Source organism: Agelaius phoeniceus, chromosome 5, assembly GCF_051311805.1.
Source record: "Agelaius phoeniceus isolate bAgePho1 chromosome 5, bAgePho1.hap1, whole genome shotgun sequence".
In the NCBI taxonomy this organism is placed as follows: Eukaryota; Metazoa; Chordata; class Aves; order Passeriformes; family Icteridae; genus Agelaius; species Agelaius phoeniceus.
The window spans coordinates 5,522,346-5,543,288 of record NC_135269.1 but is presented as its reverse complement, the minus strand read 5'-3'; the positions used below and the strand labels follow the sequence as shown (position 1 = coordinate 5,543,288).

The 20,943-nt window shown below is 51.0% G+C and overlaps 2 protein-coding genes across 6 annotated transcripts in view; one reads left to right on the top strand and one right to left on the bottom strand.

Moving 5' to 3' along the window:
• Positions 1-8,292, top strand: part of ADIPOR2 (adiponectin receptor 2) — a 44,988-nt gene extending 36,696 nt beyond the window's left edge. For all 5 annotated transcript variants that reach the window (XM_054631957.2, XM_054631956.2, XM_054631960.2 and 2 more), the window contains exons 4-8: positions 511-682; positions 1,085-1,271; positions 2,317-2,504; positions 3,710-3,903; positions 5,544-8,292. In XM_054631957.2, coding sequence (XP_054487932.1) covers positions 511-682; positions 1,085-1,271; positions 2,317-2,504; positions 3,710-3,903; positions 5,544-5,675 — 873 coding nt within the window. In that variant the 3' untranslated portion in view covers positions 5,676-8,292. The remainder of the gene's footprint in view (positions 1-510; positions 683-1,084; positions 1,272-2,316; positions 2,505-3,709; positions 3,904-5,543) is intronic.
• A 4,030-nt stretch (positions 8,293-12,322) lies between these two features.
• The window catches only part of CACNA2D4 (calcium voltage-gated channel auxiliary subunit alpha2delta 4), a 121,429-nt gene continuing 112,808 nt past the window's right edge, over positions 12,323-20,943 (bottom strand). Inside the window, exons 36-39 of the mRNA XM_077178189.1 lie at positions 17,530-17,647; positions 15,235-15,347; positions 14,887-14,969; positions 12,323-14,451 (exon numbers count right to left, since the gene is read on the bottom strand). Coding sequence (XP_077034304.1) covers positions 14,365-14,451; positions 14,887-14,969; positions 15,235-15,347; positions 17,530-17,647 — 401 coding nt within the window. The 3' untranslated portion in view covers positions 12,323-14,364. The remainder of the gene's footprint in view (positions 14,452-14,886; positions 14,970-15,234; positions 15,348-17,529; positions 17,648-20,943) is intronic.

The following is a 20,943-nucleotide window of genomic DNA, read 5'->3' as shown; positions in this document are numbered from 1 at the left end:
GCCTCTCACCATTTCACATTTTCTGGCCCCTATTAGTGCTAATGGGTAGCTTCTCCTGCTAGCCTTCCCCAAATGCTAGCAGATACACAGTCAGATTGGCTTGTGGTGGAGGAACAGGCTTATTTATTTACTGGAGAGAACTAGGTGTAAGGCTTCTTCAATTAAATGGAGAAGGTGGCCTGTAAAATAACAGAACGTGGAAGTAAATTAAATATTTTCTCTTCATCAGCAGTAAAAACACCCAATGGCCTTCCTGTCCAGTGGAATGCTGAAGTATTTCTTTCTCTGCTGGTGCAGTTCATAATGGTGCAGTTTTGAACTGGGAACAGTGACTTTAGCATGACATTTCAAGTGTAAAACCTTTTCCCCAGAGATGCTCCATCAACTCTCCTCTGTTTACTGTACTCACAGGTTAACTCCAGCACTTGTACTAATATGGGTTTTCTGACTGTTTCCATGCACTGGAGGAGCTCCAGTGCCTGCATTTCACGGAACTCTTGTATCCCCCAGGTGTGGGAGGGCAGATGGAGAGTGATTCCCCACGATGTTCTGCCCGACTGGCTGAAGGACAATGACTACCTGCTGCATGGCCACAGACCACCCATGCCTTCCTTCCGGGCCTGCTTCAAGAGCATCTTCAGAATACACACAGAGACTGGCAACATCTGGACTCATCTCCTAGGTACTAATCCTTAATCTCATCCAATGGTTTCGTTGCTCTCAAAGAAATGAGAGCAAGATAGAAAGGTCTGTCAGCATTATCATTCCACCAGTAACCTGTTAAATTAGCAGCTTGGTATCCCTCTCCTAATTTTATCCCATCAGAATTGGATTGGACTTGCTTAATTATGGCATACTATACAAACAAATGCATTAAACATTTCCTAATCAATAAATTACTGTTAGATCCTTCTTTTCCCAAGTGTGTAGGTGTTAATTGGGATTGCCACAGGAACACGCTTAAGTTGCAGCTTCTCCGAGTTGTGAGAGCCTTGAGGGGAAGAAGTGATGCTTGTAGCAAGAAAAGCTTTCAGAATGCATGAGCTTGATGAGCTTGACACCTCTCTGCCTTGCTGCTTTCCAGGATGTGTGTTCTTCCTTTGTCTGGGAATCTTCTACATGTTCCGGCCAAACATGTCCTTCGTAGCACCCGTGCAGGAGAAGGTGGTCGTTGGCTTGTTCTTCTTGGGAGCCATTCTCTGCCTCTCCTTCTCATGGCTCTTCCACACAGTTTATTGCCACTCAGAAGGTGTTTCCCGGCTCTTCTCCAAGTAAGTGCCTTGAGAACAGGGCAGGCCAAATAGGAAACAGGTGGGAAAACAGGGCTGGGATTTGTGCCTGGAGCCCCAGTGTGGGAGTTGTTCATTTCATGACTGCATGTACTTTGGAACAGAGTTGAGCAGAGATTTAATGCAGCTTCATCTAATTATAGTTTGTTTCAACATGAGTTTTTGTGCTGTCATTTGAGTCTTAAAACTCCATCATTTTCTGCTGTTTGGCAGGCATGTGCTTGCATCTTGCTGCTGTAAGTAATATGCCTTGAGCTCAGTTGCAGGACTTTGAATTTTTAGTGCAACCGTTACTTCTTGTCATTTCAGCTGTTCTGACTTTGAACCTGAAACTCATGTAAGACAGTTCCTCAGTGTGTACCAAGATGTCTTGGTCTTTTGGTTTTGCTGCATGTTCTTTTTTTGGCTGGCTGCTGAATATCTGATATTTCCTAAAACTACTCAACCAGGATTCTGTAATCTGCAAGACCACCTCTAAAGAAGCCCAGCAGTTAAAGTCCCGTACTGAAAAATTACCTCCTTCAGCTTTTGCAGGGGTATTTTGTCAGGGTGTGGTAAAAAGCAGTGGCTGGGGATTTCCTTTTTTACATGGGTGCACAAAAAAACAGCGTGGTTGAAAAATTGCAGCATTATTCCACTGTGGTCACTGAAGCTGATGCCCACTTAACTCTTACTTGTCAGATACTGAAGTTGGCTGTGTTCTCAGAACATACTGTGTGCCCTGTCTTCAGAGGGCTCTTGCACTGCTTTTTTCCTCATCTGAAATGAAAATGTGAGTTTTCCTCACAAAGCTTTGGTCTAAAGGCTGCTGAAGGCATTGCTGATGTCTGTCTCAAAAATGGCCTTCCTGGCTGTCTGTCAGGTAATCCATTACTGTAGGTGGAAGAGTTGCTGTCAGGACCTTACCTGAGAATAATTTAGTTGCAGTGAGAAGTAGACAGTTGCTCTACTAAAGAAGAGTGTGTGTAGGTGTGAGGATTTCCAAAGATTCACACTTCTTACGACGCTGATTTTTGTTTTCTTCTAGGCTGGATTATTCCGGCATTGCACTCCTCATAATGGGCAGCTTTGTACCATGGCTGTACTACTCCTTCTATTGCAACCCTCAGCCTTGCTTCATCTACTTGATTGTGATTTGTGTCCTGGGCATTGCAGCCATAATTGTCTCACAATGGGACATGTTTGCCACCCCTGAATACCGGGGTGTAAGGGCAGGTAAGACCTGAAATTAACTGCTTTGCTTCTTGACTGCCTTTCCTGCTTCCTGCTTGCCACCTGGAAAAACCACCTTGGGAAGACTTAAGGGAGTTTAATTTTATAGACCTAATATTCTTGAACTGGGAGCTTGGTGGGCTTTCTTTCAGCATTTATTGTACCCAGCTGGATGCACAGATAAGGGCTGGTGCAAGTCCTGGAAGTGCATTCCTGAAAGGGACAGTAACACATGGAGTGGGAAAGGTGGTGCAAAGGATTTCTAGCTGCATGTAGCAACTTTGTTCTCAAAAAACGACTGACTGCTTGGGGTGTGTATGTGTACCTGTCGTGCTTGTGCTTTTCTTTTTAACACTAGACTCAGACACTAGCAAATCATTGAATTAATGTGAATGATTTGCCTGGATAAAACACAGAGTTAAGATAAAGACTGTTTTTCTCTTCACATCATCAAAAGAACAAAACCAGATTTGGGTTCACATTTTGAGGTAGGAAGAAAGAGAGCTTTAGGGGGCAGCTATGGAATGTGCACACAGCTGGGTTGAATAGTAATATTTCTTGTTTCTTAACCTGCACATGCTGTCTACAGTAAATCTAGATTTCCTGGACAGGTTTGGGTGCCTTCAGAACATTCAGCTTTCCAAACTTAAAATCTCTGTACAGGACATGAATATTCCCCCCATGCCCACTGTTTTTACAAGTTTTCTGTCCTTGCTGCTAAAATCTAAACAAATAATCAGTGTTCTCTTGTATGGCAGATCAGATGAGCACAGATGCTGCTTTTCTGTTTGCTAGGAGTACTCGTGCAGCATACGATAAACAGTCTCTTTGTTGTGTCTCCTTGTCTTGCTCTTGAGCGTTGTGGTGAAGTGAGGCTCGGTCTGTGTGGTCTCAGTTCCCTCTACAGGCCGAGAGCAGGAACTGGCCTCGCCTACATTGGAGCTGGCAGGAACAATCAGTAAATTAAATATTCCAGCTATCTGCTGAGACATGTAACTGAGTAGCTTCTGGTATATGAAGGAAGTTGTGCATTCTTTAGCTTCCTCTCCAATAAATCTCTTCTGGGGACCTGCAGCTTCAAGAGCTGTCACCCCTCTGCTGCTTTGGCCTATGCTGAGTTTTCCTCCCGTAGCTTTTGTGTTTTCATTGTCTCCCTTTGCCACCACTGCCTTCAAACCTGACTCTCCCGCATTTTCTTTGCCTCCCAGGAGTATTTCTAGGTCTGGGTCTTAGTGGGGTAATTCCCACTCTGCACTTTGTCATCTCTGAGGGGCTCCTGAAAGCAGCCACCATGGGGCAGATAGGCTGGCTGGCACTCATGGCATGCCTGTACATCACTGGTGCTGCGCTCTATGCCGCCCGCATCCCGGAGAGATTCTTCCCTGGCAAGTGTGACATCTGGGTGAGTCTGCTGAGGCACTGGTGAGGAGGAGACCAAGCTGAAAGCTGGTCCCCCTTGAGCCTGAAGGATGTTGTGTCAATGTTTTCTTACTGCACCAGAAGCAGTAGGTCTTCAGGGAGGGGCCAAATGACTCTGGGCTCTCTGAGCCTGGCCTAGCTGGTGCCTCTCTTCCCAAGTTGGCACAACCTGGCTGGTCTGAGGTAGCTGCTGGTGTGAAGATTCCCCTCAGTACATTTCTGGATTGCTTTAACAGATGGGAAAGGAACTGCAAACATTTTTGTGGGTGTCTGTGTGTGTTGAGGATCCTGCAAAGACACATCTTTACCTTGCTTCTGTGCAGAGCAGTACGTGGTCATTTCATTGATGTTCAGTGTGTTCTCTGGGATCTTCCCCATGTCTGGCTCCTCATCTTGTACAGCCAGTGAAAATGCTAGACAGAGATGGTAGGGTTTGGGGGGATCTTTCACCCAGAAGAAGGGATAGTGGGGTGAGCAAGTGAATGAGTGGGGGAAACGTGGTATGAGGGAAAGAAGAGACTGGAGAGAGAAATACCTGAGGAAGATGTAAGCAAAGAAGCTGGGTGGAGCAAGAGTAGAGATGAGGGGAAGCAGACCTTTGGAAGGCCACTGTCCTTGCACTTAGGATAGTTTAAGATCCCTAAGAAAGAGTAGAAGTGAGATGAGACCTGCACCAGTTTGCTTGGTTGGTTTGTTACTATAATGAGCTAAGCTCCACCAACTCTTTTCCAAGCTTCCCCTGAAGCCTGCAAATACACATTTGTAGGAATATTTCAGGAGCATTATCCATGTTGGTATGGCTTCCCTCAGACAAGGGCATGCTTTGTCATGTGGCTCTCTCACAGTTTTCATTCTGCTCTATTCCAATCAGTGACATCCTGGGCATTCATTCAGAACATCCAGTTGTTTCTAGGTTTTAATACAATATCACGTTTGTCTGTTCTGTTTCTCTGTGGTAGAAAAATAAAATACCAGCATGCAGAATCCACTTGGTAAAACTTAAGCCTCTGACCAGAGCAGTTTGTACCTGTTATCTGTATGAGAGGGCCATTTTTGTCCATAAACCACCAGTGTGTCTTGTGGAGAAACTAATTTTGAAAGCATCCTGCTTAAGCCTTTTGCCTAAGGTTCTGAAATTCTCCTTGTCCCTTTGCAAAGATGACTTAGAGCAGCTCTTTAGCACGTTTTTTTGGTTCAGATGACTCTGAGGTGAAGGGGGGGACGTGTGTGTGCAGAGAATTCGATTATTTTGCTAAAGATAGCAGAGGGAGAAGGGATAGTGGGGTGAACAAGTGGGTGGGTGGGGGAAACTGATATGAGTGGGGGAAATTGATATGAGGGATAGAATCATGGAGACTGGAGGAGAAATACCTGAAGAAGATGTAAGGAAAGAAACTTTTAGATTGACCAGCTGGTTCAGTTGACTCTGAAGTGCAGAGGGGACGTGTGTGTGCAGAGAATTGGAAGATTTTGCTGAAGATAGCAGAGAGGGGTGGGTTTAACACACAGCCTGGAGAGCTGTGCAGCTCCTGGCACTGCTCGGTGTCACTGTGTACCTCAGCTGAAGGTGGCTCCGGGGGGCCGGGTGGAGCCCCAGCTGAAGCCGGCTGTTTCCCTCCGCAGTTCCACTCCCACCAGCTGTTCCACGTGTTTGTCGTGGCTGGCGCCTTCGTGCACTTCCACGGGGTCTCCAACCTGCAGGAGTTCCGCTTCACAGTCGGAGGGGGCTGCACAGAGGAGGAGGGGATGCAGTAGGAGCCGCCTGCAGCCCCGGGGCAGAACCAAACGAGGAGAGCCCGCCGCCGGCACGGGCCGAGCAGCCGGGCTTGGCAACAGGAATACCTAAGAAGAATCCAAGTTTCAGCTGATGAGGCATGGAGCTTCATGGGGATTCTGACTAACCAAGATAAAATTCTATACCTCAAGCAATGGAATAAATCAATTTGAAGACCAGGAAATTCTGCAAACCTAATTTATTCTTGGGATCTACAGATTGAGCTACAGAGGACCCTTTCCAAATCGGCTTCTGTTCAATGCCATATTTATTTGTAGAATTGGGGAGGGATAGCTTAGCAGTTTCCTTTTTTTTAAAAAAAAAAGAAAAAAAAGTCAAGGTTAAATTTATATCCTCTCGGAGGGTTTGGGCGTTGATTTTAGATGCTCTTTTGGGAGAAAAACAAAATGTAAATAAGATTTCTAACTTTCTGTTTAAATAAAATTTATATAAATGTTTTAAACAATGGGTGGGGGGAAAGGGTTTTTGTAAAGAATGCAACATGCAAGTACCACACACTGTTTCAATTTTGCACAAAATAAACAATTGCAGGAGGACCAGGTAAAATTCCCAGGAGTGAAGCTCGCTGGCCCTGTCGATTTTCCTAGTGGCCAGCATGCCCTGGGCAATGTGGGGTCCTGGCCAGCACCTGGAGTAGGTTCAGGACATGCACAGGAGTGTTGTGAAGGCTGGATCAGTCATGGTGTCATCCAGGTCACAGTGTGAGCACATGGATTTGCTCCAGAGCCTGGAAAGGTGCATCTGCTCCCTGCCCCAGTGGGGAGCCAGCTGCATTCCCAGCCCGTGTGCACTGCGAGGTTTGGGATCGTGGATCCTACAGTTGGTTGGTTTGGGTCTCATCGCAGGAACTGGAGCATGGTGGGATAACTGCATGTGAAATGGCAAACAGTCCAACTCCATCAGTGCCTGCCCAAGCCAGAGGCCCCCAGGGAGAGGATGGTTGCCATTTGCAAGCCTGCTTCGTTTGCTCTGAGGGATGGTGGTCATGGGCTTGTCAGGAGATCGTTGAGCATGTGAGGGGAAACAGAGGTGGGGTTAAGGTGGACTGGAAAGAGGAAGCTGTGTGCTCCAGGACTTGGAGTTGACAGGCACTGCAGACCTCAGGCACATCACCATCCTGTGTGTCAGGCTCCATATGCCAAGGCAGTTTGCAGGTTTTTCTTTTAGGGAGGAATAGATCCCTATTTTTTTTTAATAATTTTTTTTGGTCCTTAGGTCTGCTTTCCATCTGTGCTTTAGCAATGGGACTGCTGGTATTTCTTAAGCCTAAACCTGAGAGTTCAGCTGGATTGCTGTGGTGCAGACACACCTCCTATATAAGGGGAGGCAAATACCCTTCTCCTGTGTAATTGATGTAGCTTGAGCTTTGGAGCCCAGTCAGAAGCCAGACTGAAGGAGAATCTTTGGAGTCGTAAGGTGAAACTTGAACATTTTGTTTGTTATGGCACAGGTATTGCTTGGAGGCTTTAGCTGGAAATTCAGAGCAATTACCTCTCTCACAGATGAGTTAAACAGCTCATACCGTGCAGTATTTCACAGGGAAGGAAGGTAAAGGGTGGTTGGTTGTTGTGTGGGGTGGTTTTTTGTTGTTGTTGTTGGGTTTTGGGATTTTTTTTTTTAGATTCCCTCAAGTTTCAGTTTTCATTTTTCAAGGGAAAGAGATGGATTGCAAAGATCTTCCCATCCCCTGGATGTCAGTGTGTTTTGGGGAGTTGCTTTGTCTTGTGGAGTCAGGTAGGAGCAGAATGCCCTCCTAAAGCTGAATGGGCATTAAGGTTTCAGCCCTGGAGTGGAGTGAAGGCTCTGAGAGCAAGGTCAGCTGCAGAAGGAGGTGCTGCAGCAGCCTGCAAGTGTAGAGGGATGTGTTCTCAGTAGGATCCTGACCCTGGATGCCTGTAGGGCTGGCAGTGGTGTATCCCAGGTCTGTGGTATTTAAAGGAAGGAAAGGGCAGTATTACCTTGGATGTAAGGGCTAACAGCACTGGCTGGGGAGGTGCTGGAGGAAGTGTGCTGGTGTCTGAGCCAGGTGTGGTACATATCAGAATCAGAGCTGGCTGAAGGTGCTTTGGGATACCTCTGAACAGTACCAGCAGAAGCAGCAGCCTCCATCCTGGATCATCCCACGTTCACTCCTCCAAGGGTGATTGTAACCTGGTCCTACACAGCACAGAACTATTACAAAAACACAGTACTCCACCTGCTATTCTTAACCCAGTCTCTCTGTTCAAGAAGTTCGTGTGTTCCAATAAAAACAACCTAGCTGTGCACTTTTCTGTAGCTTTTGCTGAGAACTCTTCCCAGGTTGGCACCTGAATGCCTTACTCTCAGCAGTCAGAGGCTTGCTTGCTCTGTGTGCAGGTTATTGCCATAGAATAGTTAGGACCTACAGCTTCTTTCCTTCCCCATTAAATAGTGGCCTTGTTCAGTATATTTCTTTTTAACAATTGCTTACTGTTGGAAGCAATGAAGCACATTCTGGGGTTTTGATGGCTGGGGACTCTGGTGATGGTTCCATATAAGATGGGATCTTATTACTTGCTGTATTCTTAACTTCTGCTAATAAAAGAACCAAATTGATTATTGTCTGGTCTGGGTCTTTCTGCACCGTGTGGGCACGAGGGCTGGGGGGAAGAGGGGGCATTGCTGGAGACTTTGGTGGTTGTGGGCAAAATTTTAGGTGAGTTGAGATAAGTTCAGGAGGCTTGGACGTAAAATTCCTGGTGTAGAGGAAATGCCTCCTATCCTGTATGTGTGTAGAGGATTGATCATCTCCTCCTGGTGTGAGGGCTTAGGGGCTGGCATGAGAGGGGCTGGTGGTGGCCAGAACAGCCTGTGCCCACGGGGGCCTTCTGCTGTCCCTTGGCTGTCAGCTCCTAGTGTCTGGGAACTCCCTGGAAAGATAACACCTAATCCTGCTCTTGTCTTGGCTCACAGCAGCTCTGGGTGCCCACAGCTGAGCTGGGCTTTTTGTTAGTTCCTTCACTCAAGGTGAGTGTTCTGCAGTGGCTTGTAACAGAGACAGCTCCTGTTCATGACCTGGACAGCTTGATGGATGTCTCTGGATGGATTATTATTATTACCATTTTTATTATTATTTTAATGAACAGCAAATTCAAGGAACGTGGAGAATGTTGGTATCAGATTTCACACAAATTACACTAAAAGTACCTGCCACATTTGAATATGAATTGGGTTTATTCTGTTTCCAGGAAGCAGAGTGATACTTAAAAGTTGGCTGGGCAGGATACAATTGCATGTCCCACCTCTTCTGTGTGTAGTTGTGCCCTTGCTCTGCCCTCTTCTGAGAACGACTTGCTTCATTCATTGCCAAGTACCTGAGTATGGATTAAAGTGCTGCAACCAAGGTGAGTGTCTGAGCCACTGCCCAACTTTCTAGAGAAATAAATGAAGTGAATGATTAGGATGGAAGAGCTGACTGGTTTAGTTGAAGCTACAAAAGGCTTCCTTGCAAAATTGAGTTCTTTCTCCCTTTCTCTTTTTTTTTTTTACACCCCTGCCTCCTGTGTGGCATCAAGCAACTTGTTTGAACCAAACAGTGCTGCTGTATCTGCCTGGAATGCCTGAAATTCTCTGGGCTGATTTCCAGGAGTGCAGAGCACTAGTGTGGTTTGAATGAAGTTGCTTAAAAAGATGGATTCCTTGGAGAGTGTATGTGGTAATTCCTAGGTGCATATTGCTCTTGAAGAAGGAATACTGGCCTTGAGTGCATGGCAGCATGGAGAATGTCTCACCTGCTCATCTCCAGCTGTTTGGACAAGGAGCAGTGAAGGAGAAGTGCCCTGGGCAGCTGCTGTGAGAGCCTTGCAGTGTAAGCAGTTCCTTGTTCACCACTGAAGGTTGGTGCCTTGGGCAGGGATGGCGGGATGGGAGCCCAGCACTCCTGCACGGAGCTGATTTGCCTGCTGGATCTTATCACAGAGTCACAGAAGGGTTTGGGCTGGAAGGGACCTTAAAGATCAGATGGTTCCAACCCCTCTGCCATGGACAGGGACGCCTTTCCAACCAGACCAGGCTGCTCAGAGCCACGTCCAACCTGGCCTTGAACGCTTCCACAGATGGGGCACCAACAGCTTCTCTGGGCAACCTCTTCCAGTGTCTCACCACTGTCATAGTGATGAATTTTCTGGCGTTTCCAGAAGCTTCACCTTTGCCTTTCTCCAGTAAAATTCATGTGTAAACTACAGAAGCATTGGTAGTGCTGGGCAGGGAGATGCTTGCACTGGGGATTGGCCATGATCTTATTCAGTAGCAGCTTCACCTCTGTAGTGGCACCTCTAAGCACAGAGTCTCTTTGCAGCTTAAAAACGGAGCTGGTCTGGTTGTAAAAGAGATGGGAGAATCACTGGCCTGGCTGTGTTCCCAGAGCAATGCTGTGTTTCCTTTAGAGAGGCAAATGCCACCCCAGCAGTTCCAGGGGCTGCCTTTGCTCTCACCTCCAACCCTGCCCAACCCCTGCCTGTGTCCTGGGGCTTGTTGGTGCTGGCTGGAGCTGGGCTCCCCCAATCCCAGGTTTTCTCCGTGGCTGTGGCCAGGCTGCAGGGCTGGCACTGCCAGATGGGCTGTGGGGTGGCATCTGCTGCTGGCACAGGCAGCCAGCCCTCCTGGGAGGGAGTGGCACTGCCACCACCTCCCTGCTGGCTCCTGGCCACACGGCCAGCCCGGGGCTCTGCCCTGGCCCTGGCCCAGCTCCCTCATCCTGCAGGGACAGCCAGCCTGGGACTGCTGCCTCTGCCAGGGAGCCTCCTGCCAGCTTGGAAAGTGATCTTCTGTCCCTCAGGGCCTGGCAGGAGGAGGTGACAGCAGGCTCCAGCCCCTGCTGCCAGGGCTAGAGAAGGTCCCTGCTGGCTGGGACACACAAGCAAGAGCAGCCGGGGGCTTTGGCCACAATCCCTGGTGTGGGGGTGTGGGGGCTTCCCTGTCCCTTTCCTGCTGCCTGTGAGAGGCCAACCCTTGGTGCAGCTCCAGCCACCATCCCACAGCTTTTCCTGGAGCCATGCACATCCCTCTGCTCCCTGTGGCACTGGTGGGAAGGACAGCAGCAGCTGCCTGGCCCTGCAGAGCCAAACAGGTCTAAAGAGAGGGCTCAGTGCCCAGCCCTCCTCTGCTGCCAGCAGGGCCTGCCTGGGGAAAGGCAGGGTGCCAGGGCTCCCAAAATTTGAGGCAGCAGCAGCAGCAGCAAGCAGAGCAGGAGGGGCTGATGACATTTCCTGTGGGTATTTACAGCAGAAACATGCTCGGTGGTGTCCGAGTGGGGCCATCCCCGAGTGCTGTGGCTGTGACTGATGTCACAGGGCAGTGACAGTGCTGGCCGAGTGACAGGAGGTGAAAAGGCCCCTGTCAAGGGCAGGCAGAGGGATGGAGGGACTCCCCAGTGCCCCAGGGGACAGGAGCAGCAATCCCCCCTCAGAGGGCCCAGCTGGTGTTTGGCACACGGGTGTTTGATGCTCCTTCTCTGCTTCCTTAGGAGCATCTGCTTTGCACAGAAGTACCTGCTGCTGAGGCTGCCCTGAGCCCCCCTCCCCTGCAAGCAGAGGCTTGTGAGAGCCCAGGGTTTCTGTGCTGGCAGTGCCACTGGGCTCTCTCAGCAGAAAAAGCATTCTGGAAAATCCTCTGAGGAGCCTGAGGTGTGCATGAAACCGAGCAGAACTGTGGTACTGGTCCTTCCCTGTGCCAGAGATGGGCACTCACACCCCACACACCTCTTAACACACCTGGGCTGTGTGTGGCTCCTGCTCTGCCCAGCCTGGCATGTGCCAGTCCCTTGCTAAGTCTAAGCCAACTCAGGCCAGCCTCCTTTTGTGCAAACAGCTGCTGCAAATCCCACTGATTTCCCCACTATTTTGTAGGATGAAGTCATCCCCGTGTGGCCACACTTGCAGGTGTAGCCAGCAGCCTGCTGTGCCCCAGCCATGATTCAGGGAGGATTCATGGCTGTGTGTCTGTGTGTGTGTGATGCTGTGCAAGGTGTGTGTCCCTGCCCACCACAGTGCTTGGGGGAGAGCCAGACTTACCTCAGCCTGCAGTGCAGTGTTTGTGAAGCCTGGGAGGAGTGTCACAGAGAGAATTCAGCTCCCTGCCCCCTGCCTGTGAGGAAATCAGCTGCAGGACTGGGGCTTGTGAAGCCCCTGCTGTGTGCAGCAGTGAGGTGTGGGTCTGATGGACAACTCTGTCTGCAGAACAGATTCCCACTCGGGAATTTTCTCCCATTGCATCTTCCCTAACAGAACAAACCCTGCTGCCTCTGTGTCTGCTTTGTGTGCTCACAGGGTGGATGGCACAGGAGGGACAGCTGGGATTTCTGGGATCAGGATGGCAGCAGGATGCTGCTCAGCTGGAAGTGGAGAGGGCTCCTCTCACAGCTGCTATGCTGCTGGTTGGATGCTCTGGCCCCTGCTCACTGTTTGCTTTTGCTGACCTATTTTCATCTGCTGTGGCCAGCACATGGTTGAGGAAGTTGGAAGCTAAGGCAGCTGCTCTTCCTGGGGATCTTTCTCTTGCTGAAAGGGCTGTGAGTCACTGTCTCTGTCAGAGCATGAAATAGAATTTGCTTAACCCTGTGCTGGAGCCCAGATTTGGGTAGGTTTGATTATGGTCTGCTTTGCTTAAAAAAAAAAAAAAAAAAAAAAAAAAAATCCAAAACCCAGAAAGCTGTTCCTGGTGTGTGCTCAGGTTTGGGTCAGGCAAACCTTTGCTTCTATTTGTCAGTTTAAGAAATAATCCAGTTCTCACCCCTGTCCATTCCCTGCTGTTAGCACCTGTGGAAAAACTCCTTGAGCCACCCAAGCCAGGTACAGCTCTCATGTTCTCTCTCAGTGCAGGTATCCCTGCAGGACCCTGTTTATTGTGGATTGGTGCACCTGAAGCCCAGCATGGCTCATCCAGAGCAGAGCAATGTGCATTTTCATGTTCTGTTTAAGCTCAGTGGACATGGGGCTGCTAATCCTTTCTGACAGGGAGGTCATCCCCGAAAGGCACCAGGGGCAGGCACGTGGGGCTGGGGGAGCTGTGCCAGCCTGGGGTGCCCTGAGCCAGGGGCTTCTCCATCTCTGAGCAGTTCCTCGGCCTTGACAGCCGCCCCTTCTCCCTCTGTCCTGCCTTCACCTTCCCTGGCTGCTGCTGGCTCTGATAAAGTCACTGCCTCTGAAGCCTGGAACCTTCTCTCCACCTCCAGTTTTACTTCCAGTACTGCAGTGGCTCCTCTTTGCTGTAACAGTGCCTCCAGCCAGGCAAAACCCCACAGGGCAGCTCTAAGGTCCTGGAAGGTGCCTGCCAGGACCTGGCTGGGACTGATCCTGTCCCCTTAGTGTCAGGTGACACGAGTGGCAAGAAGGACATGCCTGGAATGCACTTGTGGGTGCCTGATGTGCAGGGCAGGGACAGAGCTGCTGTGAGCATGAAGCCCTTTCCCATCCAGCTGCTCTGTGCAGCAGCTGCCCAGGAGTCCAGCCTGGCAGTGGTGGCAGTGGCAGTGGGTGACATGGTGGCCCTGAGAGGAGCCTGCAGCTGCCATGGCAGGCACGTGGCAGGGCACGAGTGGGCAGAGCTGCTCGTCAGGCAGCCAGCAAGGAGGGCCTGTGTCCTGAAGGAGGTGACATCTTGCTGTGACAAGCACACAGGGGGCCTGGAGGGGTGCAGGACACTCCCAAAGTGACCAGGGACAGGCTCAGCCTTCGGGCAGTGCTGCCCTGGGGCCACCAGAGCTGTGTTTGCAGTCCCTCCAGCCACACCCTGTCCCCATGGGTTTCTGGGATTTGTGTAGGGCTGTGATGCCCACCAACCATGCTGAAGTTATGGTGTCTATGTAGAATATGCCATATATTTGTTTTTAATGAGATGGTATGGAACAGTTCATAAAAAAGAAAAAAAAAAAAAGAAAAATGGGTTCTTCCCACCCATTGTCCATAAAGCTCTGTGAGAAATGGCCTGTGCCCACCAGCTGGGAATGCCAGGCCCAGGGCAGGGCACAACCAAGGGCAGCTGCTCCCAGGGGAAAAGTGCCTGTTTCTTGGCTGCTTCTGCAATGAGGAGAGCAGGTAAGTCTCTTGTGGTGGCTCATACAAAATCCCTTTCCAGAGGTAAGTCCACATGCAGACAAGAACCTGGATACCTGGATGCTGCTCCAGCAGTGTTAGGAGAGGCCTCCTTGGCAGAGCTGGCGTGGCTGCAGCTCTCCAGCTGAGCTGTGCTGCCTCCCACTGCCCAGCCCAGGTGAGGCTTTGGTGCCGTGCCCCACCCCCGAGAACAGGACAGGCCGCTTCCAGAGCCGGGCGCTCCAAATCCCGGTGGCTCGCCCTGAGGGACAGGCAGGTGGTGTCCCTGCCCCTCCTGCTCTCCTAGAGCCAGCTCTGCCCCTCCGTGGGAGGCAGGCTGATGAGGAATGCTCTCCATGATGATCGCAGCATCCCCGGCTGTGAGCGGTGTCTGGGAGGAGCCGCTCAGCAGCTGCTGTGCCAGATGCTGTGCTCGCATCTCCTTTAGCCACGGCCTTCCGAGGAGCAGCAGCTCCCAGCGTGCTGGACCTCGTGGTGAAGGACACCTCGGGAAGTGGCGGAGGGTGTCCCAGAAGGGGACCCCATGCACGGCTCTGTCCCGCCGGGTCCCGCCGCCTGCGGCGCATCGCGGGCAGCGTCACCGCAGCAGCAGCACCAGGGGCAGGAGCAGCAGCGCCGGACACACGGAGATCCCAGCGGCGCCGCCGCAGTCCTGGGCATTTTCCTGCGAGATGGGAGACAAGGGGTCAGGTTCCCTGCTGCCAAGCCTGCCTGTCGCCTTTGGAAGAGGGAGCAATGCCTGTGGCCGGGAGAGCACCCCAGGAGCCAAGGAAGGGACTGGTTTATCCCTGTTGGCCACATAGCCCTCCGTGGGCTAGGAAGCCACATGGCTCCCGCCTCCGAGCAGGGTGTGTGTGTGTGTGTGTGTGTGTGTGCGCTTGCTCCCGACCCTGTGGTTTCCGAGCTCAAGCCCTGCCCAGGTGGTACAGAGGTGAAATCCCGCTAGGAAATCCTGCTAGGAGCTCCCTCGGGGCTTCACGGCTGTGTCTGGCTCCGGCCAGCAGTGACACACCCCATGCAAGGCTGCGAGAGGAGACACTGGAGCGTTTTGGGCACCCAGCCGCCAGCTGTCCCTCCCTGTCCCGCTGTCCCGGGATACCTCAGGGTGGAAGGCGTGGCACGAGTCCGGCCGCCGGCGCAGCTTCTGGGAGCGCATCCGCTCGCACTTCACCGAGGCGTTGTGTGCGGGGCTGTTAAGGACCGGCAGGGCAGGGCATGGATGCCACGCACACCCTCGGGGCCCCCAAAAGTCTGCCCGGGTGGAACTGCGCCACCCAGGAGGACGAGGGAAGGGTGGGACACCCCGCACGGGCTGGAGACCTCTCCAAGCCACGTCGTGCTCTCCACCCCCACGGCAATGGCAGCAGAAGGACATTTTCCACCCTGGCAAACACGGAGATGACGGGGCCCGTGGAGCCCTGCATCCCTGCTGTGCATGGAAGGATATATTTGACTTCTTTTGCATCCATTGGGACGGGTGAGAAGACGCTGCAATCGCAGACAGTGTCGGTGATGAGGAGCAGGAGGTTACTGCTGATGATCTGCTGTGCCACAAACATCCTGCAAGGGAAGAGCAGGTGAGAAAAAGCACAGAGCAAGGTGAAAAGTGAAAACAAAGCACAAAACTCTTCAGCCTAGAGCAGCAGCCCTGGCATTGCCTGAACCACAGCAAAGAAATTGAAATAAAACAGAGATCACTGGAAACAGAGTGCCAGCAGAAAGCAGGAAAGACCAGTGAGCAGACCAGGGAGAGGTGTCATTTGCACTCCTTTTTGGCCTCCTTTTTGGCACTGAACCGTCTCAAATCTATAGCTCCCTGCTAGTCACAGAAGTCAAAATCAACCCAAGAACCCACCAACCAGCCAAAACCAAGACAAGCCCTCCCTAGATGGGGCAGCACATCACAGCAGATGACACCTGAGCAGAGCCTGGCTTCACCCAGAGGTATGTCAGTGCCTATTTAATGTATATTTGTCAGTGCCTATTTAATTGTGTGTGTGCTTGTACAGTGCAAGGGTGTCTCTATTCTGTGGTGCTGGGAGGAGCAGAGTTGTGCTAAATTTCACGTTACTGGAGAGAGAAATAGAGGAACCCAGTAACACTGTGGGCTACACTGGTGTGATGGGACTGACCAACTGGGGTTAGGCAGGGAGCCAGCATGTCCTGGAGCCACTGGGCACAGGGAAGGCTGGGGACACCAGGCTCTGCATGCCTGCACTGGTGGCAGGGCTTCTGGAATAGAAATACAGCCTTGTGGGGATGTGCCCGCTGCACTGGCCAAGCTGACTGTGCTGGAGCAGTGCCCAGTGTCCCTGGTTATTCACCTGGCCTTGCTGCCTTCCAGCCTCCAGGGATTTGTGTGTCCCCTTCTAAAGGTGCTGAATGCCACACACAGCAGCTGACCATGTCATTAGTGCTCCCTGACTAATGAGTGCCCCGGGAGCTTTGGCAAGCAGCCTTCAGCCCATGCACAGGTTCAGCCAGCAGGACAGAGATGTCCCATGCATCCATCCACAAGCCAGTGTTTCTGCCCAGGATGGAGCACCCAGCCTAGCCCTGTTCCACCAGGAGCTTGTGGAATGTCATCAGGAATGCCTGCATGCCAGGCCCTGGCTAATGCTCCACACAGCCTGTGGCAGGGGTGAGGGGGTGTTTCACCCAAATACCTGGATAAAAAATGCCCAAGATGCACCAGAGGCTGTAACTTCAAAGGAGCCAAGCAGGACACAGCCCCTGCTGCTCCATCCAGCACTGCTGAGGTGCTGCCTCCAGCAGGGGAGGGGCAGCTCCCAGGCTTTGTTTGCAGCAGAGATCTGTGACCCAAAGAGTCACTCAGTTCCTCTGGATCTGCCCAGAGATTAATAGAATATGTTGTTATCATTAAATCTGCAATCTCTTCTGAAGCAATGTTTGGCAAGGCTCTGGTTTTCCTAGAGCCAGTGGAGGCTGTTTTTCTAAGCTGCAGTTGATCCAATACTGAAGACTAGGTAGAATTGTTTTGGGGGTTTTTTTAAGAAGCAATTCCAGTCAGATCTGTTTGGAAAAGCTGGATCAATGGAAATTAATCTTTTTGTCACCTTTTGACACGTGATTGCTGATGGCACAGAGCAACCACTGACAACAGCCCCTTTTCATAATGACTTTCCTGTTACTTTTGACTGTCCATTCACTTACAATGAAAATGGGTGATAAAAAAGTGGACTCTTGTTTTCAGCTCTTTCAGTCTAACACTTATTTTTTCCCACATCCCTGGTTTGTTTGTTTGGGTTTTTTTGTGGTTTTGTTTTTTTTTCCTTTTTGTTTTGTTTTTTGTTTTTTTTTTTTTTTGTGGGTTTTTTTTTTGTTGTTGTTGTTGTTTTGGTGCTTTTTTTGTTTCTATAGAAATACAGGAAAGGGGGAAAAATGAATTTAAAAAAAGAAGAAAAGGAAAGCTAAAAGTATCGCAAAAAGGGAAAACTTTCTAAGAAGTTCTTTGCCAGAAACGTGAAAGAACAGAACAAGTTCCTTTCTGAAATCTTTGCTATGGCAAGATACATATATTTAAATGCTGTTCTCTTTGTTCTCCAGCCACCTCTGCTTACTAACACTTTTTTACTGTTAAGAATCAGTACCCTGCTCTCTTCACCTCTCTCTGTGGCCAGAGCTGTGGCTGCCGCGGTGGCTGTGACCCTTCTGATGCTGCTGTCACCCCCGGCAGCCCCGGGACAAGGTCCCCAGCTGGAAGGGAAGCTGTGGCTCTTACTTTTGGCAGTCTCCGCAGTCGATGAGCCCGTTGGTCTCCTTGATGGCGGGCTCGTAGACGAACACGGGGTACTCGGTGTCGCAGGGCTGCAGCGTGTCGTGCTTCTTGTGCTTGTGAGCTGCGGGGAACGAGACAAGGACACATGTGAGGGGCACACGGGACCTGCCCGCGCTGAACGGGAACACCCCAGACTTGGGGATGGACTTTGGAGCAGCAGCGACCCTCCCAAGGTGGCCGGGAGCAGAAGAAGGGGAAGGAGATGCTGCAGGGAGCAGCCGGGCAGTGATGCCTGCTCCCGCTAGGTGGTGTGGGAAAACCAGCCTATGCGAAAGTGCCTCCAACATCGCCACATCGCCAGCGCAGCGAGCCCGGACCCTGCCGTGCCCGAACTGCAGCCGAGGGCCCGCAGGGGCCACGGCACCCACGGACCCCCTGGCCAGGCAGGCAGGGACATCGGGCACAGGTACCGCCCTGTGCTCAAAGGAGCTCGGGGGCCCTGCTGAACCAGCCGTGACTGTGGAATCCCTCCTGCCTAAGCCAGCCCCGGTTCATGCAGTTTTTAAACACTGAAAGCTGTGCCTGGGCCTCTCCCTGTGTGCCTGTGCCCAGGGCTGAGCTCCCATCAGCTGCTGATCCCTCCTGAGCCCACTGACATTTCACAGCGAGCCCACAGCAGGAAATTGGAGGGGCTCAATACGTGTCATGTTAAGAAGAAACCACCACCAGCAAACAGATCTGGCCTGAGACCACAGGGAAACAGATAACAGCTCTCAGGACCAGCAGAGAGCCAGCTAATGAACAGCTCTGGCTCCTGGGGGGAGCAGCTGCTCCATCACTCATCAGTCACACCCTGCAGGACTCCCAAACTAATTTGGGGATGAGGGGGAGCTGAACCACCTCACTAAGCCTCCCTCAAGAAGCGAGAGAATTCTTTCTAGGAGTTCAGCAAAATCTGTCTTGCCTGAAACTACTGCCTTGGGCCCTTCTGGCAATTATTTTCTGCAGTTGGAGGTAGCAAAGCCAGCTCCTGCCTGTGCAGGACACAGGGGACTGCTGCTGATGGAAATACGAAGCTTTGTTGCTAGGGCAGAGGTGGCTGCAGCAAGCACAAGAAATGGTTTCTACATCAGCTTTGGGGCTGAGCACAAAGCCTCACTTTGCAGCCTTCCACCCACACAGCACCACGGGCAGGGCTCCTGGGAGGACCAGCAGGGAACGGGGCCCTCCTCACCTGGAGGACACCCAGTTTATCCCTTGCAGCAGAAGCGATGAGGATTTATAGAAAAATGCAGCAGCCCGGGTTTTAATCAGCAAATGTGTGGTGAGAGGCATCGAGAGGGCATCTGTGATTGGACGGGTGATTTGCATCACTGTAGAGCCCTCACTGACTGCTGAGAGCAATGGTCTCCTCTCCCCCGGCACTGCACTGCCGGAGCGGGCACCTCCCCGCAGAGCCTGCCGTCTGAACAACGTGGATTACACGAGAGAGGGAAAAACTGCATGATTTCCTCTGATTTTTCTCTCCACCATGGCAATCCAGCAACACAAGACATCCATTAAGAGCCAGGAACTGCAGCCCAATCTTGCCTCTAATGCCTTGCCCAGATGAATATGATGGGCACTCCAACCCCTCCCTGCAGTGCAGAGTCTCTGGTAATTGTACTTTGTGCTTTTCTTCAGAAGTCTCAAAAAGCAGCACACGGGAGGCTTCAATCCTCCCAGACTATGGACCCACCTTTTGGTGACATGGTGAGGTTCATTTTGCACAGATTCAAAGCACACAGAGCCTGACTGCAGCACAATGCCTCGTTCTGTATTCACCCTGGATTCACACTGAATTAATCAACCCAACTTGTCATTCCAGGGGCCGGCAGCACCTCTGCCACCAGCCAGGAGCTGTCTGGCTGTGCTCTGCCACCATTCCTTGTCCCTCTATGCAAACCCCACGCTGCAGAGGCAGGGAAAAGCCTCTTCTCCCATTTCTGCTGATGGAAAATGCCTCTGACTAGGACCTGTGCCAGGGAATGACAGCCCTGAGGAGATCTGGGATGAGCAGAACACCCTGTTTTTGAGGTGAATTTCAGACACTTCTGATGGGGCATGCAGAATATCCCCATTTATGCTGTAAGGAGAGAAGCTGCAAACACTTTCTGGCTCTGAGCAGCTGCAGGGCTGGTAAGTGTATTCTGGCCAGGAAAGTCCCCAAACTAAGACTAAAGGAGTGTGAGAAACAGAGCAGCATTTCTTTCAGCCTTAATTCACTGTACTGGGGGCTGGGAAAGCAGCTCCAAACCCTGAAGCAGGTGGCCAGGCTGGACAGCCCTTCTTGGGGACATGCTTGTGGCAAGTCCACACATTGATCCCTGAGCCACAGCCACCACTGTCCTGTTGAGCTGCCCTGCATTTACAGCACTGCCCCTGCAGCACAGCTGTTGGCAGTGGACTGTGCAGGTCTTGCTCAGAGTAATCACTGTGATGATCACAAAGGTGACCTCATAAAGTTGGGGCAAACTGCTTGCAAGAATTTAACATATGGCTCGTGTCATGAGTGGCAAAGAGCCCTGACACATCAGGACCTCATTTTCCCCCTGTCCCTGGTAAAGAGTGACATCCTTTACTAGCTCCTGTTATAATATCATATCCTTTACCTAGGATAATGTCATATACTTTACTAGCTTCCTGTTATAACACCATCAAAGCAGATGGAGTTCAAGCAACAGAAAGGACAGTGGTGTGAAGGACAGGGTGCAGGGAGGGGTGGATGAGACCATCAGCTTGGAAAATGCAGAATGGAAATTGATCTGAGGCTTCTCAGCCTCAGCCAGTGTTGGATGAGGGCTGTCATGGTGGGCTTGGAGAACCAGGCCCTGCAAGGGAAAAGTCAATTAAAGAGCCTGCATGAACCACACCCAGGATAAACGTGGCCAGCACCAAGGTGTATTTTTAAACTGGCAGAAGTGGCCTGCACAGACTTTAAGGCTTTTTTGGGTTTTTGTTTGTTTTTGGTTTTTTTTGTTTTTTTTTTTTTGGCACAAGCTTAATGAAAAGAAACTGCTTTAAAATCTAACTCCTGCACAGAGACAAGACCTATGACAGAGATTATGCTTAAGCCTACTGACACTTAATTTGCTGGGAAGCAATGCAGCTGCAGCAGCATTGAGAGGCTCAGAGAAGCCCAGTAGCATGTACATCATCAGCAAAAGGCTCAGGCTGAGCCTCTGCATGCACATACTGGACATCAAAATGTTATCAGCAGCCTCAGAGTCTGCTGGTCAGGGATTAGTAAACAGCCAGAGGAGCTGATAACAAATTGCAAACTTTATAGCAAAGAGTGAGTTAATTCCAGGCTGTCATTGCTACCATCTGCACTTCCAGAAAGACTTTTGTCAGACATTTGGCAACCAATCCTTCTGA